The sequence below is a fragment of the Trifolium pratense genome, linkage group LG4 (genome assembly GCF_020283565.1).
Source record: "Trifolium pratense cultivar HEN17-A07 linkage group LG4, ARS_RC_1.1, whole genome shotgun sequence".
NCBI lineage: Eukaryota > Viridiplantae > Streptophyta > Magnoliopsida > Fabales > Fabaceae > Trifolium > Trifolium pratense.
In genome coordinates, this window is record NC_060062.1 from 27,963,550 (window position 1) to 27,977,342 (window position 13,793).

Here is a 13,793-nt window from a genome sequence, read left to right on the forward strand (position 1 = left end):
TTACAACTAAAATTAAGGTCTTCCAAAGAAATTCAAACATAGACTTTCAAGAAATTACAACATAGACATTCAAGAAATTAAATTATAACTAAAATTTAAGGTCTTCCAAGGAAATTGAGGGAGACTATGGGGGTAATTAGGTAATTATAAAATATTTCGGGTGAGTGTATGAGTTTCGGGTGTGGGTTTGACTGATACCAAACCCACACCCATATTATCGGGTGTCACCCGAACCCAAACCCAAATCCAGTCAAATCGGGTTTCGCCCGTTGACTTGGGTTTGGGTTCGGGTGGATCTCTCAGGTTTGGGTTTTTTTGTCATCCCTAATTGGAAGAGGAACTAAATGCAAACTTAGACATTGAGTGTGACAACATCTAGTTCACAAGGCACTTTTGTTAGAGATACTCAAAATCAAGTGTTCAATGGAGGTACTTCAAGTAACAATGCTGATTTGGGTCTAACACCTGATAGCAAGGTTGTCAGAACCGGACCGGTCATCGAACCGGCGAGTTCACCGGTTCAAGGTTCAATTGGTCGGACCGGGTTCAAACCGTTTTTAATTAAATATATATTTTAATTAATATATAAATAAAAATATATGAATAATTGCTCAATATTTCATAATTTCACACTTTAAAAAGATAAAATATCATTGGTTAATTGACAAAATATCATCGTTAATGATATCATTTTTGTTATGTTATCCGGTGTAAACTATGAAGTCAAGTTTGTTATGAGACAAGTGAATTTGGTTGCTCATACGTTAGCTAGGGCGGCCAATTCTTGGTCTAGTTTCCATAGATTTGAAAGTATTCCTTCATATGTACCAAAAAAAAAAGTATTCCTTCATGTATTGAACTTTTGGTGATTAATGAAATGCATTAAGCTTGTTTGGTTAAAAAAAAAGAAGATAAAATATCACAAGTCAAAATAAAATAAAATTTATAATTCAAACCAAATGAAAAACAGATGAAAAACAAAAACCTTTCATATTCCTACGACGTCGTTGTTTTGTTTCAGATTTTATTTTTTTAAAAAAAATTAAAACGACGTCGTCTTGCCCTGTTTTTTTTTTTAAAAAAAAAAACTGCAAAACCGCTTGAACCGCCCGGCCGGTTCGACCTCGGTTCACGCGTTTTTTTTCTGGTAGGTTTCCTATCCGTTTTTTGCTCAAAACCGAACCATTTTCATGACCGGTTCACGATCCGACCGGCCGGTCCGGTTTTGATAACCTTGCCTGATAGAGTTTTACATGACGACATGGTGACTACGGTCTGACAAGTGCATAAGTCTGTCGTCGAGTAATAAATTCTCAATTGAATTCGTTTAGGAATTAATTAGACAGTAAAAATAGGTAGCATTCACTTTGGTTTTTGAAAATGTTTTGAAACAGAAATGGATAATATAAGATAAGGAAACTAGGTTAAGTGTTTTTGAATCCCTCCCATACTCCTGCTTGGTAACTGGCGTTATATTGCTTACTATTCTTTTTATTATCCGGAGGATTAATCTTTAAGTAGTGAAATATGTTGTCGCATACTAAAATCACTCTATTGCAATTGAGGACGCTGATACTAAATCAATGATAAGAGAACCCTTGTTTCTCACGTGTTAGCCTTTAACAAGTTCTCAACGTTAAGCTTACCTTGACTGAACAACCATAGAACATGCCGAAATTATCCTTAGGGTTTATTCAATAATATGGTCGATATTATGAATAAAACATCAAAACTGAGACAATAATAGATAATAAACTGAATTGTTGAAATAAACAATTCGTGTGAAGATAAATTTCTTATTAAATACTATTATTTGACGATACATTTAATACCCTTGTTAAATAATCCATGAGAACCTACATTTCATAAGCATCTTTTTATTTTATTACTTATTGCTTATATTCTAAATCAAAAACCCTTTTATTCAAATATATATCAAATATGCAGGAGGTCTTAGGTTCAATCCTCCTTGAGGGATTTGTAATTGTTATTTCAATTGTTAAATCGACAAATAGTGATTAAAACATACAAAAGAATAAAAAATAAAATCAATATTACCTAGATGAACCGATTCTGGAACAAACGTAACCGAAACAAAATTCTGAAAGATAATTGTGAAGAGGCCGATGATGGAAAAGTGGTTCGACCAATATATGCATTGCCATTTCAACTTTTTTGAGTGACTTATACAAATGAGAGATTGAAATGAAAGAAATCTAATATTATAAGGGTAAGTTGTAAGATTTATTTTTAGGGACTAAAATCAAAATTCACCTATATTATATGAGGAGACGGTGTTTGATGCCGAGTTGGGCTTAGGCCGCTAGAATAAATTTGTACTGAAATGAGAACAAACCTTAATTAATTTGGATTAAATATTCGAATTATCAAATCATTAATTTGGGGTTCACCCTTCTTATTGGTAAGGTTTGATATATTCTCAACTTTAATTTTCTTTCCTCGATTTCTATAAAAATTTCAATCCCATTGGACCACCATCAAGAGTTGTTTTAAATCGATCTTGTAACCTACTGTCTCATTTTCAGTTTTACTATTGTGTGGTACATGACCTAGAGAAGCATATAAATTGGGAAATGTTTGGTCACTCTTTCCTTATTAGCCCCTTGCAAAGTTAGAACCCTATGACATGTGAAAATAGTAGGTGGGAACCATATAGTGTGGGGGCATAAATGGTATTATAATTATCAATTTTAGTGTATAATACGAAGGTGGTGGATGTGGACATGAAGTAGGGGAAATCTTGCCACCTTTGTTAATTAAACAAATAGTGTAATGAGTGGATTGATGAAATTGTTGATAAACTTTCAGTATTGGGCTGAGCATGCCATGTTTTTCTTTGTCCTAATAATCACAATGTTCCTCTTTCATGGATGGTGTATTTCTTTTTCCTGACCGTCAGAAACAATCAAAGGAAAGTGGTATAATAATAAAGATTGTTATACAAAAGAAAGGAAATAGGATAGCATAATAATACTACTAAATATAAATATAAGTATAAGGAAAACACCATGATTAGATTGGGTAGTAGTAGCATTTTAATAAAGTAGTTCGGGGTTATTACAGTCATTTTAATAAGACAATTAATCGATTTCAATTTGTTTTGGTTTAAAATTTAAAATGAGAATTGCATAAAGGAGTAGTGTTTTTGTTTGGATCATGTTAACATATACTTTAAAGATATACATTAAAATTTCTATAAATAAGAATCTTATATTAAACTAGCATAATACCCGTGTGTATGCACGGGACGTCGCGGCGTTGCCGTGATATTTTTTTTATAGTAGGGCGATTATTATACAGTACGAAATTAGTCCCGTTATAAAATTATTAATCATTGTATAAAGATTTTTGTTTGGTGTATGATAGTTAATTTTTCCCGTATATAATGGTTAATTTAATTTTTTATCAACAACATTTTATCCTGTGTATAATAGTTATTGAAAAAAAATTATTGATGACAACTTATCACGTATATATAATAGTTATTTCAAAAAAAACATGAGCGATATTTTTTTAGTGTATATTAGTTATTCATAAAAATATGTATTTAAGTCATCCCTCATTAAAAAAATTAACGTTTTACAAGAGAGATTTCTACTAATGTATTAAAGATGACCGCGGAAAAAATTCAAAATTTTTAAGTGCAGAAAATATAAAAATACATATTTAATTCATCCATTTTTAAAATAATTTAAAATGTTGATAGACAGACTTCTATAATGTAATAAACATGACATCGGGAAAAAAATTAAAATTTTGAATGATACACATGAGTTGATTGTCACTACAAAGATTTCTACTCCCTCCGGTCCTTTTTATAAGGAACACTTAGGGCAAAAAATTTGGTCCTTTTTATAAGAAACTTTGACCAATTTTCAAATGTTTTAAATATTCAATTTCACTTATGCCCTTATTTATTATGAGAGAGAGTTTAAAAATAAGTAAGTTAGTTGAATAAAGAGTAATTAAATAAGGGTATACATGGAATAAATTAAAATTTATAAGAGTATTAAATGAAAATAACTATGTTAAATGTGCTTCATTGATCTGTGTGATTTTTTCAAAGTGTTCCTTATAATAAGGACCGGAGGGAGTATAATATACTAAACATGACGGTGGAAGCAATCTAGATAAAAATAAGTACTCATCAGGGATGTCAATGGATATCCATGGGCGGCGCAGATAGTATGATATATGTGTCCACTCCATTAGATAAATATGATATCCGTATCTACTCCATATCCGTGCGGGTATCCACTAAGCGGGTAATCTGCGGGTTTTGAGGTATCCGCGGATATTATGGATGATAATTTTTTTAAAAAAAACAATTTCTTCTAATTATACCTACAATTTCTTAAAAGAAGTAAAAAAATATTAAAACATAATAATATTCATACATTTCACTTTGAATTTACAACAATGTCACCACATTCATTTTTTTTTCTTTTTACCAAAACTTAATATAATATCCATATATTTCTCTTTTAAAAATTAATATACATACATTTCTAACTAAACTAAAATTCATCATAAAGTTATGCCAAATATAAAAGCTTATTTTATATTTAATAACTAAGGATACTTAAGTAGTTTTCGTATTTATTAGCTGGTATGGATATCCGTGGTCTTGCATACAATTAAATTCGTATTCATATCCATTAAATATCGGGTAATTAAAATATCCATTTATTTTATCCGGTGATGGATTAAGTTATCCGCCCCGTATCCGTGGCGGATTTTATTCGTGGATATTTGCGAGTATGAATATTTTTGTCATCCCTAGTACTCATGCGGTTTAACCAATTTTCATCTACTATGTCATGGTTGCATCCACCACACATTCTTTTTTTTTCAATGCCAAGACAAAGATTATCAATTGTAAATGAGACCAAAATAACTTGTTATATATTCATGTAGTGAGAGGTAATAATAGTGAAATAACATATTATGATTCCTTCAGCAGCTTGATTCATTGAAACAATTAATAAATATTGCTGCAATATCAAAGTTGACAAATATGTTAGAAAAATATTTTACCTATATTGGGGCAAGAGGGTGTGCTGATGAGTTAATGTTATCCCCACATTTGAATAACTTACTAAGGCACAATGAAGGAGCCAGAAAATTTAGGTTGTGGGGCGATAAAGTTAAACATAAAAAAAGTTTCATAATTGAACAAAAGTAAAAACACATTAACTCCTCTTTCAAGATAAAATGAAGGTTGTGCATTGGTATTGACTTGGGACCTGGGAGTGTGCTCCTCTTGAGGTCTGAGGTTCGATTCTCTCTGGCGCCAATTTGGGCGGGCTAATTTAGCTTCTTCAAAAAAAGATAAAATGAAGGTTATATAGTGGTTGTATGTGTTATATATGGAAAAAAATTGGAATAGAACAAATGGTAAAAGTTTCTTATATTTTAAATTTGAAAAATGTTAATTAGTGTCTCTACTAGTTAAAGAAGGTTGTATAATCAAATTTTTAAAAGTATAAAAGCTATTGTTTTTAATATAAATATAAAGTTTATTTTTTTAGTTTCTTAACTAGTTAGTCTTCCAAGAACATTAGTTAGTATACCTTTTAATTTATTTATTTTTTTTGTCAATTATTCTAATTGCAAGACTCACACATTTAATATATATGGAGAACGTTAACGTGAAATCTGGGGTTCAAACCCCGACCACTCCAATAATGTCTCTGGTAGCTACCATTTGAGCTACACTTATAGGACTACAGGCGGTGCTTGTATTAATAAATTTAACTAGTATGCATATTGCACATTTCACATATTAACTAGTATGCTCATATTTCCAATACTGTGATTGTTGTGGGTGGTTATTGTCATATATATATATATATATATATATATATATATATATATACAATTTTTTTAAAAAAAATTGTGCAGGCACATGCCCATAGAGTGATACATGTAGCTCCGTCTCTGCTAAGGCATTTCATGAAACCATACTTTGGAGCCATATGGATGAAAGGGGGAGTGAGACCGGTGAGGAAATTAAGAGAAAGAAAAATGAAAAGGAAAGTTTGAACTTGCAGTCAATTAGGCTATATATATAAGCCTCGTAGAAATTATAAAAAAATAGACAAATTTATTCATATATGAGTAAAAAGATAAGTCTCATCTAAAACACTAAACAAATTAGGTCATCGTAACAATATATGAGTATAAATATTGGCCTCGTAAAAATTATCAAAAAAATAAATAATTTTGTTAACTTATGAGTAAAAATATAGGTCTCATATAAATAATAAAAATAAAATGTAAAAGTAACATGTAATAGAGTATAATTATTATAATTAATAATATTATTTTATTAAAATTTGATATAAAAAGACAAAAATACCCTTCATTTTAATAATGTGTAAAAAAAGAAAAAGGTGAAAAAAGGATAGTGATGACATTTCATTAGTATTTTCTTTTCATATGTTTATACGATATGATGTTATAAAAAAATTAATATTTAAAAAGTGATAAGAATAAGTTCCAAAAAAATCATACAACTTTTTCTTAACATTTTCCTTTTTGGTTATATTAAAAGTCTTGTATAATAATGTTTTAATGCATGGTGTCAAGTTTATGGTACTTTGTGACAAATGGAGTTTCCTTAGTTTTGTATTTTGTTTCTTTTCTTTGTACTCTCAACACTTTCACTCTTTCTCATCTTCTTCACCCTTCTGATCTTGCTGATTCTTCAGGTAACAATTTTTCATCTTTACCCAAGTTTTGCTTCCATTTTTCTCAATAATGGGTTACCAAAAATCTCAAAACTTTCAATCAATGTTTTTCCTTTTAAAAAAAAAAAAAAGTATTTTTAAGGCCAATCCATAAACAAAAATATCAGTTTCTGTGAAATGGGTTATCAACAAATTTATGAAATTTTCAATAAATGTTTTCCTTTTTCAAAACACTTTCACCCCATTAACAAAAGTTTATGTCTTTCTACTGAAATGGTGGTTGGAAAGTGATTTATTGAAGAGTTTGTTTCATGTGTTTTTCATTTACCTTTGTTTTTGTTTTACTATGTTGTGTTTTTTCATAAGTTGTTGGTTTAGGAACAATGACAAATGTTATTTATTGTTTGATTATAGGGTATTGAAACTTTGAAACATTGATAGTGATGTCTCTACCAAGGCTAGGAATTATAGGTGATAAGGAAGATGAAAACAATCTTACTTTGTTGGAAAAAAGTTTGTGTTTGAATGTTTCAAAACCAAAAGAGTTCAACTACATGGGATTATCATCATCATCATCATCTAATTGTTCATCAGTGGATAGTCCAGTTCCAAAAATTCAATCTTTTTCTGATGAGACTAAAAGTAATTTGAATCTTAAAGCTACTGAGCTTAGGTTGGGACTTCCAGGATCACTGTCACCTGAAAGAGATTCATCAGATCTTTTTTTGAGAAGTTCAAATCAGTTTGATGAAAAGCCTCTTTTTCCTTTGCATCCTCAAAAAGATGATCATCTTTTTGAATCAAAGGCTGCTGTTTTAGGTAACAAAAGAGGGTTTTCTGATGCCATGGATGTTTTCTCAGAGGTAAATTTTACCAATTCAATCAAAAGGGTCTAATGGTTTTAAATTACGTGTTTGTAGCTGCAGTTACGTTGCAAACTTTTATATTGCAATGTCTAAAAATGTTGTTGATGCGGCCGCAATCGCATACTGCAATTTAGAACTATCTATGATCTATCTAAGGAAGTTGGTACTAAAATTTAAGCTCCTCCAAATTTCTTATACAGGGGAAATTGAAGCCTAGCTCCAAATTGCTAGAGAGTGTTGCGGCGCAGAAAGCAAAAGCCGATGAAATAGTAACAGTTAAGGTTGGTCTTGAGAGGCCTCATGGTGTCGGTGAAAGCAGACCAAGTCTTAATGGTTCTGTACATAATGGAAATAGCATTGCACCAGCTTCCAAGTAAGTAGGGTGGTGGGAATTAGCATTAGAGTTTGGTTCAAGGTTTTAAATAACAGCTCTGTTGCGATTTTTTATACTGCAAAGAATCACGGTCAAGTGACCTAATGCGGCTTGAACTGCAATCGCATTATAGGTTGCAACATCAAAACTCATGATGTTGCGGCCCAGGTCACGGTTGTGAACTTTTTTTAAAACTTTGTGTAGCTAATGCTGTTTGAATCGCAATTGCATTACGAATGCGCATGATATCGTGGCTCAGGTCGCGGTTGTGAACTTCTTTTATAACTTTGGTCTGTCCTAACAATGGAAATGACCTTTGAATGACGATGACGAGTCTTGTATAGCAGGGCACAGGTTGTTGGTTGGCCTCCAATAAGATCATTTAGGAAAAATTCACTGACAACTGCTTCAAAGAACACCGAAGAGGTTGATGGAAAATTGGGATCAGGAGGTGCCGTGTTTGTGAAGGTCAGCATGGATGGTGCTCCTTATTTGAGAAAAGTAGACTTGAAGAATTACGCCGCATATTCACAACTATCATCTGCTCTTGAGAAGATGTTCAGCTGTTTCACCATAGGTAGGTAGGAATAGGTTCATTTTTCGAAGAAAACAAATTATTGTTTCAATGATTTGTGGCAATTTTTGTGTCTGGATCAAGTTACTGCTTATGTTAATGTGATTTCAGGTCAATGTGAATCTCATGGAAATCAGATGCTGAATGAAACCAAGTTGAGGGATCTTCTTCATGGGTCAGAATATGTTATTACTTATGAGGATAAAGATGGTGATTGGATGCTTGTGGGTGATGTTCCTTGGGAGTAAGTTCTCTTTCATTTGTGTACTTCCTTTTCTTTTACATGATCGATAAGCTATGAAATACTAACACGTCGATGTCATGTTAGACACTAACACGTGTAAGACACCAGACACATTCAATCTTAAGAGTACGTGCTCACTGCTAAATGTAGATATGTTTTATATAAATAAATGTTTAATTATATATTGAACTCTTGTCAGTTGTCACATTGTAAACATATATTAAAACATAATATTGTGATATGAATGATATAGTTAGAGAAATGCAAATTTTGGCATAGGTGGTCCTAGTATAAGGTATATTAATAGATGTTAGAAAACTGGCATTTTTGGCATAATAAAAGACTGTACAAAAGCAATAATGGCTTGGCTAATAATGGATATAAATCATACTGCACTGTTTACTGTGTTGGTGACCTGTGAGTATAATCAGAACAATGTGACTTCATCGAGATTAAAATGTACAAACATTTTAAGCCAATTTGAACTTAATGAATGTGACATAGGTCTTGGAAGTGTGATTATTCTGTTTTCTAAGTTATGCTTACCTTGTTTTAAGTATAAGTAGCCATAAAATTAAATTTGTTAACAATTATTATTGTTTTTTTAATTTTACCTTTCATAGTTTGTTTATATTGGCTTATTTAGTGGTTATAAAAAATGTAAAATAATTAATGCAATTAAAAATTTGGAGTCTTATAAAATAGATGCTAATTTAGAAAAAATGTTCTATATTTATGGACATATTTAGTGCATGTTTGGCACCGTGATTTTGCCAAACTCACCGCAATACAAAACTAGTGTTACTAACCTTTCTTATTTCACTTTGATTTTATAAGGAATGTAGTTGACATAAGTTTGATATCTCAACTCTTTGCAGGATGTTTATTGATACATGCAAAAGACTAAGAATCATGAAGAGCTCCGATGCCATTGGTCTAGGTTAGTAGTCCATTCATTTAACACCATCAATCTTCAAAATTAAAATGCATACTTAATAATCTTAAAAAAAGAAGTACTTACGAGAAAATGACGGAAATGAATTAAATGCATTCAAGTATGGTGCAGTCGGATCTTTGGTACCGCCCGATCAAGATCGGACGGTTTAGATCTTAATACAATTTTTTATCTATATTTAATATAAAATTCTGAGGTTAAAATCTAAACCGTCCAATTTCAATTAGACGATTATTGACCGCATGCTCTCTGAATGCACATAATTCAGATAAAAAAAAATGACACAATCCTACTTCAGCTTATTATAATTTCCAATTCAAAGTACAAATTATTGCTGTGGTCCTTTTTTTTTGCAGCCCCTAGAGCAGTTGAAAAAAGTAAAAGCAGGAACTAAGCAGTATCAATATAATGGTCACACACACTATCCATCTAATTGTCTATGGTGTGAAAATGATTCTGTTTTTTTTTTTTTTTTTTTTTGTTTTCAGTAAGCTTAATTGCTTTAGTAAGACATGTTAGTGTGAAATACTTATAATATATATATATGTCCTATTGTGAAGGATTTATTTAGTGTGTGAAATATTGAATTGCATTATATATTGTGGTTTTGTGCGTTGAAGACTATACAAAAAACTGTATAATTCAACTAGTAAGAGACCCCTGCGATCGTAAGGTAATGCTACATTAATTAGCATTTGTATAATAGTGCTAATTTTGGTATAGATTTATATAAATTTTGATATTTAAAGTAGTATGAATGTTAAATAAAGAAGTTTTTAATAAATTAAAAAATAATAGTATGTTTAAATATGTAAAAATAATAATAAATTGAGTTAATTAAAAAAGTGAAAAAAATAATAGAAACTTATCTTGTATAAGATAATTTTTTGAAATTTATATAAGTTAGAACTTATCCCGTATAAAATAAGTTTTTTGAAATTTTTATAATTTAGAACTTGTCTCACGTATGATAACTATTTTGAAATTTTTATCAGTTATAATTTGTCCGGTGTATGATAATTAATTTGAAATTTATATAAGTTAGAACTTATCCTGTATAAAATAGTTTTTTTTTAAAAAAAATTATAATTTAGAATTTGTCTCATGTATGATAATTATTTTAAAATTTTTATAAGTTAGAATTTGTTCCGTATATGATAATTAATTTGAAATTTATAAAAGTTAGTACTTATCCCGTATAAAATAGTTTTTTTTTATAATTTAAAATTTGTCTTGCGTTTGAAATTTTTATAAGTTAAAAATTGTCTTGTATATCATAGTTAATTTGAAATTTATATAAGTTAAAACTTATCCCGTATAAGATAATTTTTTTAAAAAAAATTGTAATTGGTTAAACTTTCTCGGGATCGATAATCATTTTAAAGACAATCTGAGTTAGAACTTTCTCACAAGTGAAAAATAAAGACAATCTGAAATTGTTTTAGCAACAAATTCTAAGTTGTTTCATCTTCTAAAGGAATATTTGTACAAATCCAAACATGTAGCAACATACATAAAAAGAAAAATAAATTCTACTCTATCTGTTTTTCATTTTCTGGATCTATAAAATTGATGGGAAAAATAAATTTATTTTTATCACGAATCTTTGAAAGTTGTTTGAGTAAAACCCACTATTCCTATCATCTCTCTTTCTTTTGACAGATTTTCAACCCTTTCTCTTCACATCTTGCATCTGTTTTGTTCTGTAAAAAAAAAACAATGTAAAAAATATCAAAACATTGTGAAGAAAATAAGTTGGTGAAGGAGACAAAACAATAAAGCACTTGTCTTTCCCCTATATTTTACTATTGTATTATCAATCTTTTTTGTAGGACTGTTTATGTAATATGTTCCACGGATCTGAGTAAAAGATAGAAAAAAATTATGAATTTTATTTTGTATCTTATTTTTTTTAATATGCTAATTTCAATTATTTTTTGCCTCAGTGTTTAAAAGAATCATACAAATTAGTTTTAGCTTGAATCAGGGAAATGATGTTTGCATACCTTACTGTTGTTGTCTTGTGGCCATTGATGAAATTTAGGAAGAAAAAGAAAAAGAAATTATTGAAGATGAAATGAAAAGAAAAATGAAGAATGCAGAAATGATTAGAGATGATATGAAAAAAAAATGAAGACTGAAATGAGAATGGTTTGATCATTTTTATACCGTCATTCATCTTGTTGAGAATTTTGTTGTTCTTCATCTTGTTGAGAATTTTGTTCAATGATTCTGCAATATACAAAAAAACTCAAGTTATTAGAAAAAATGTAGTTGAGGATAACAAATAAATCAAGAAAGAATAAAATGCTAGAAAGAAGAGCTAGAGAGAGAAAGAATAAAATTCATATATGATTTTTCTGAATTTTAAGTTGAAGAGAAAGATCAGAAAAATGAATGAAACGTGAGATGAAAAATTAGTAAAGATGATATAGAATTTTGAAAAAATGGAAGAGGGGAAAAATTTGAATTTGAAATTTTGTCGGATATTGGAAACTTAAAAGAAGTGAAATGGCTCCAATATGGTTTAGTTAAAGCAACTACATCATCTATCCCGAATTATAAGAGAAAATAAATAAATCACATTTATTAAGAAAAAGTAAAACATGAGAATTTGAAATATGTTTTTGTGGGTTTTCCTTGGAATAAGTTGCATAGAAAGATGTAAAAACAATTTTTATTGGTTGTTGTTTATTGAAAAAAGGGTAGAGAGATAAAATTAAATGCAATTTGCATTTAATTTTATGAGAATAAAGAAAAAACATTTTTGAAAATGACTTTCTCCCTTATAATTTGGGACAAAAAAAATGGGTTTTTTTCCCTTATAATTTGGGACGGAGGGAGTACTTTAGTTTTCTATGTAACCATGACTTGTAAGAAAGTAACTTTTTTATGGCTTAGTTGGCTTCAATATGGCTTAGTTAATATCAATTACCCTTAATTTGGACACATGACAGTATTTTAAATAAGGATAATTGAGAGTTTTCCAGAATGAATCAACTTTCTTATATAGATTAGATATGAAATATATTAGTTTATGTTACATTTTTTTTTTAAACTTTTTGTTATATGTCTATGTCATTCATCTCATGCTTATATTTTTTTATGATAACATTACTGGTCCCCAGCTTGTAACTGTTTTGAATATTGATCAAGATTAATCTAGCAGGCTTAGAAAAAAATAAAAAGATTATACTAGTATTAAAGTTGTTGTGCTTTGCAAAGGGCAAAGTCTATGGTGAATAAGTCTCTCAAATTGTGCATCATGCAGTGCATCATGCAATGCATCATGCACGAGTAATCGAAAACATTATAACGAATACAAATTTTATAAAATTCATCGTTGGATTGAAAGTTTATATCGTATAGATCATCTATAAATTTTTTGAAAAAAATTGAAAATCATTTGATACGTTATTGAGATCCATCAAAATTAACGGTTTATGAATTTTTATTGAATACCGTTAATCTCGACGAGTCTCAATCATATAAAATGATTTTCAAAAAAAATTTAAAAAATTTATGGATGATCTAAATGATATAAATTTTTTATCCAACGGTGAATTTTGTAAAATTCGTATTCGTTATAGTGATATGGCTAACTTGTGCATCATGCACCAGTTAATGTGGTTGTGCATGTTAGACAATCTGTCAAGTTTCATAGCTTTTGTAAAACCATCTGTTACCTGCACTTCAGTCGACTCCATTCATTACTTTCTCTCTAATGAAATGGAACCTGGTCTCCATTCATAATCCAAAGTACCTTTAAGATACCAAAAGATCCTCTTTGCAGCAGCCAACTGAGATTTTCTACGATCATGCATGAATTTGCTAATCACACTCACTGAATAGCAAACTTCTGGCCTGCTGTTGCACACATACCTCAATGTGCCAACCATCTGTCAAACATTATTGAGTCAACCTTCTCTTCATTGTTGTACTCATCAAGTTTTGTATTTGTCTCTGATGGGTTCGAAATTGGATTGCAGCCCTTCATTTCGAATTTATCTAGTAACTCACCAATGTACTTCTGTTGATTCACTACTATACCATCCTTCACTATTACAA

At 30.0% G+C, this 13,793-nt stretch overlaps 1 protein-coding gene across 2 annotated transcripts; it reads left to right on the forward strand.

Moving 5' to 3' along the window:
• The first annotated feature begins 6,589 nt into the window (after window positions 1-6,589).
• On the forward strand, window positions 6,590-10,338 carry LOC123920166 (auxin-responsive protein IAA8-like). Of its 2 annotated transcripts, none has more exons than XM_045972357.1 (7): window positions 6,590-6,734; window positions 7,128-7,576; window positions 7,780-7,952; window positions 8,297-8,529; window positions 8,638-8,770; window positions 9,649-9,710; window positions 10,082-10,338. In XM_045972357.1, the coding sequence occupies exons 2-7, from the start codon at window positions 7,157-7,159 to the stop codon at window positions 10,117-10,119; spliced, it is 1,059 nt and encodes a 352-aa protein (XP_045828313.1). In that variant the 5' UTR covers window positions 6,590-6,734; window positions 7,128-7,156; the 3' UTR covers window positions 10,120-10,338. The 2 variants fall into 2 exon arrangements, with proteins under 2 accessions (XP_045828313.1, XP_045828314.1); XM_045972358.1 differs by having other exon boundaries at window positions 6,591-6,734; window positions 8,300-8,529.
• Window positions 10,339-13,793: the final 3,455 nt, after the last annotated feature.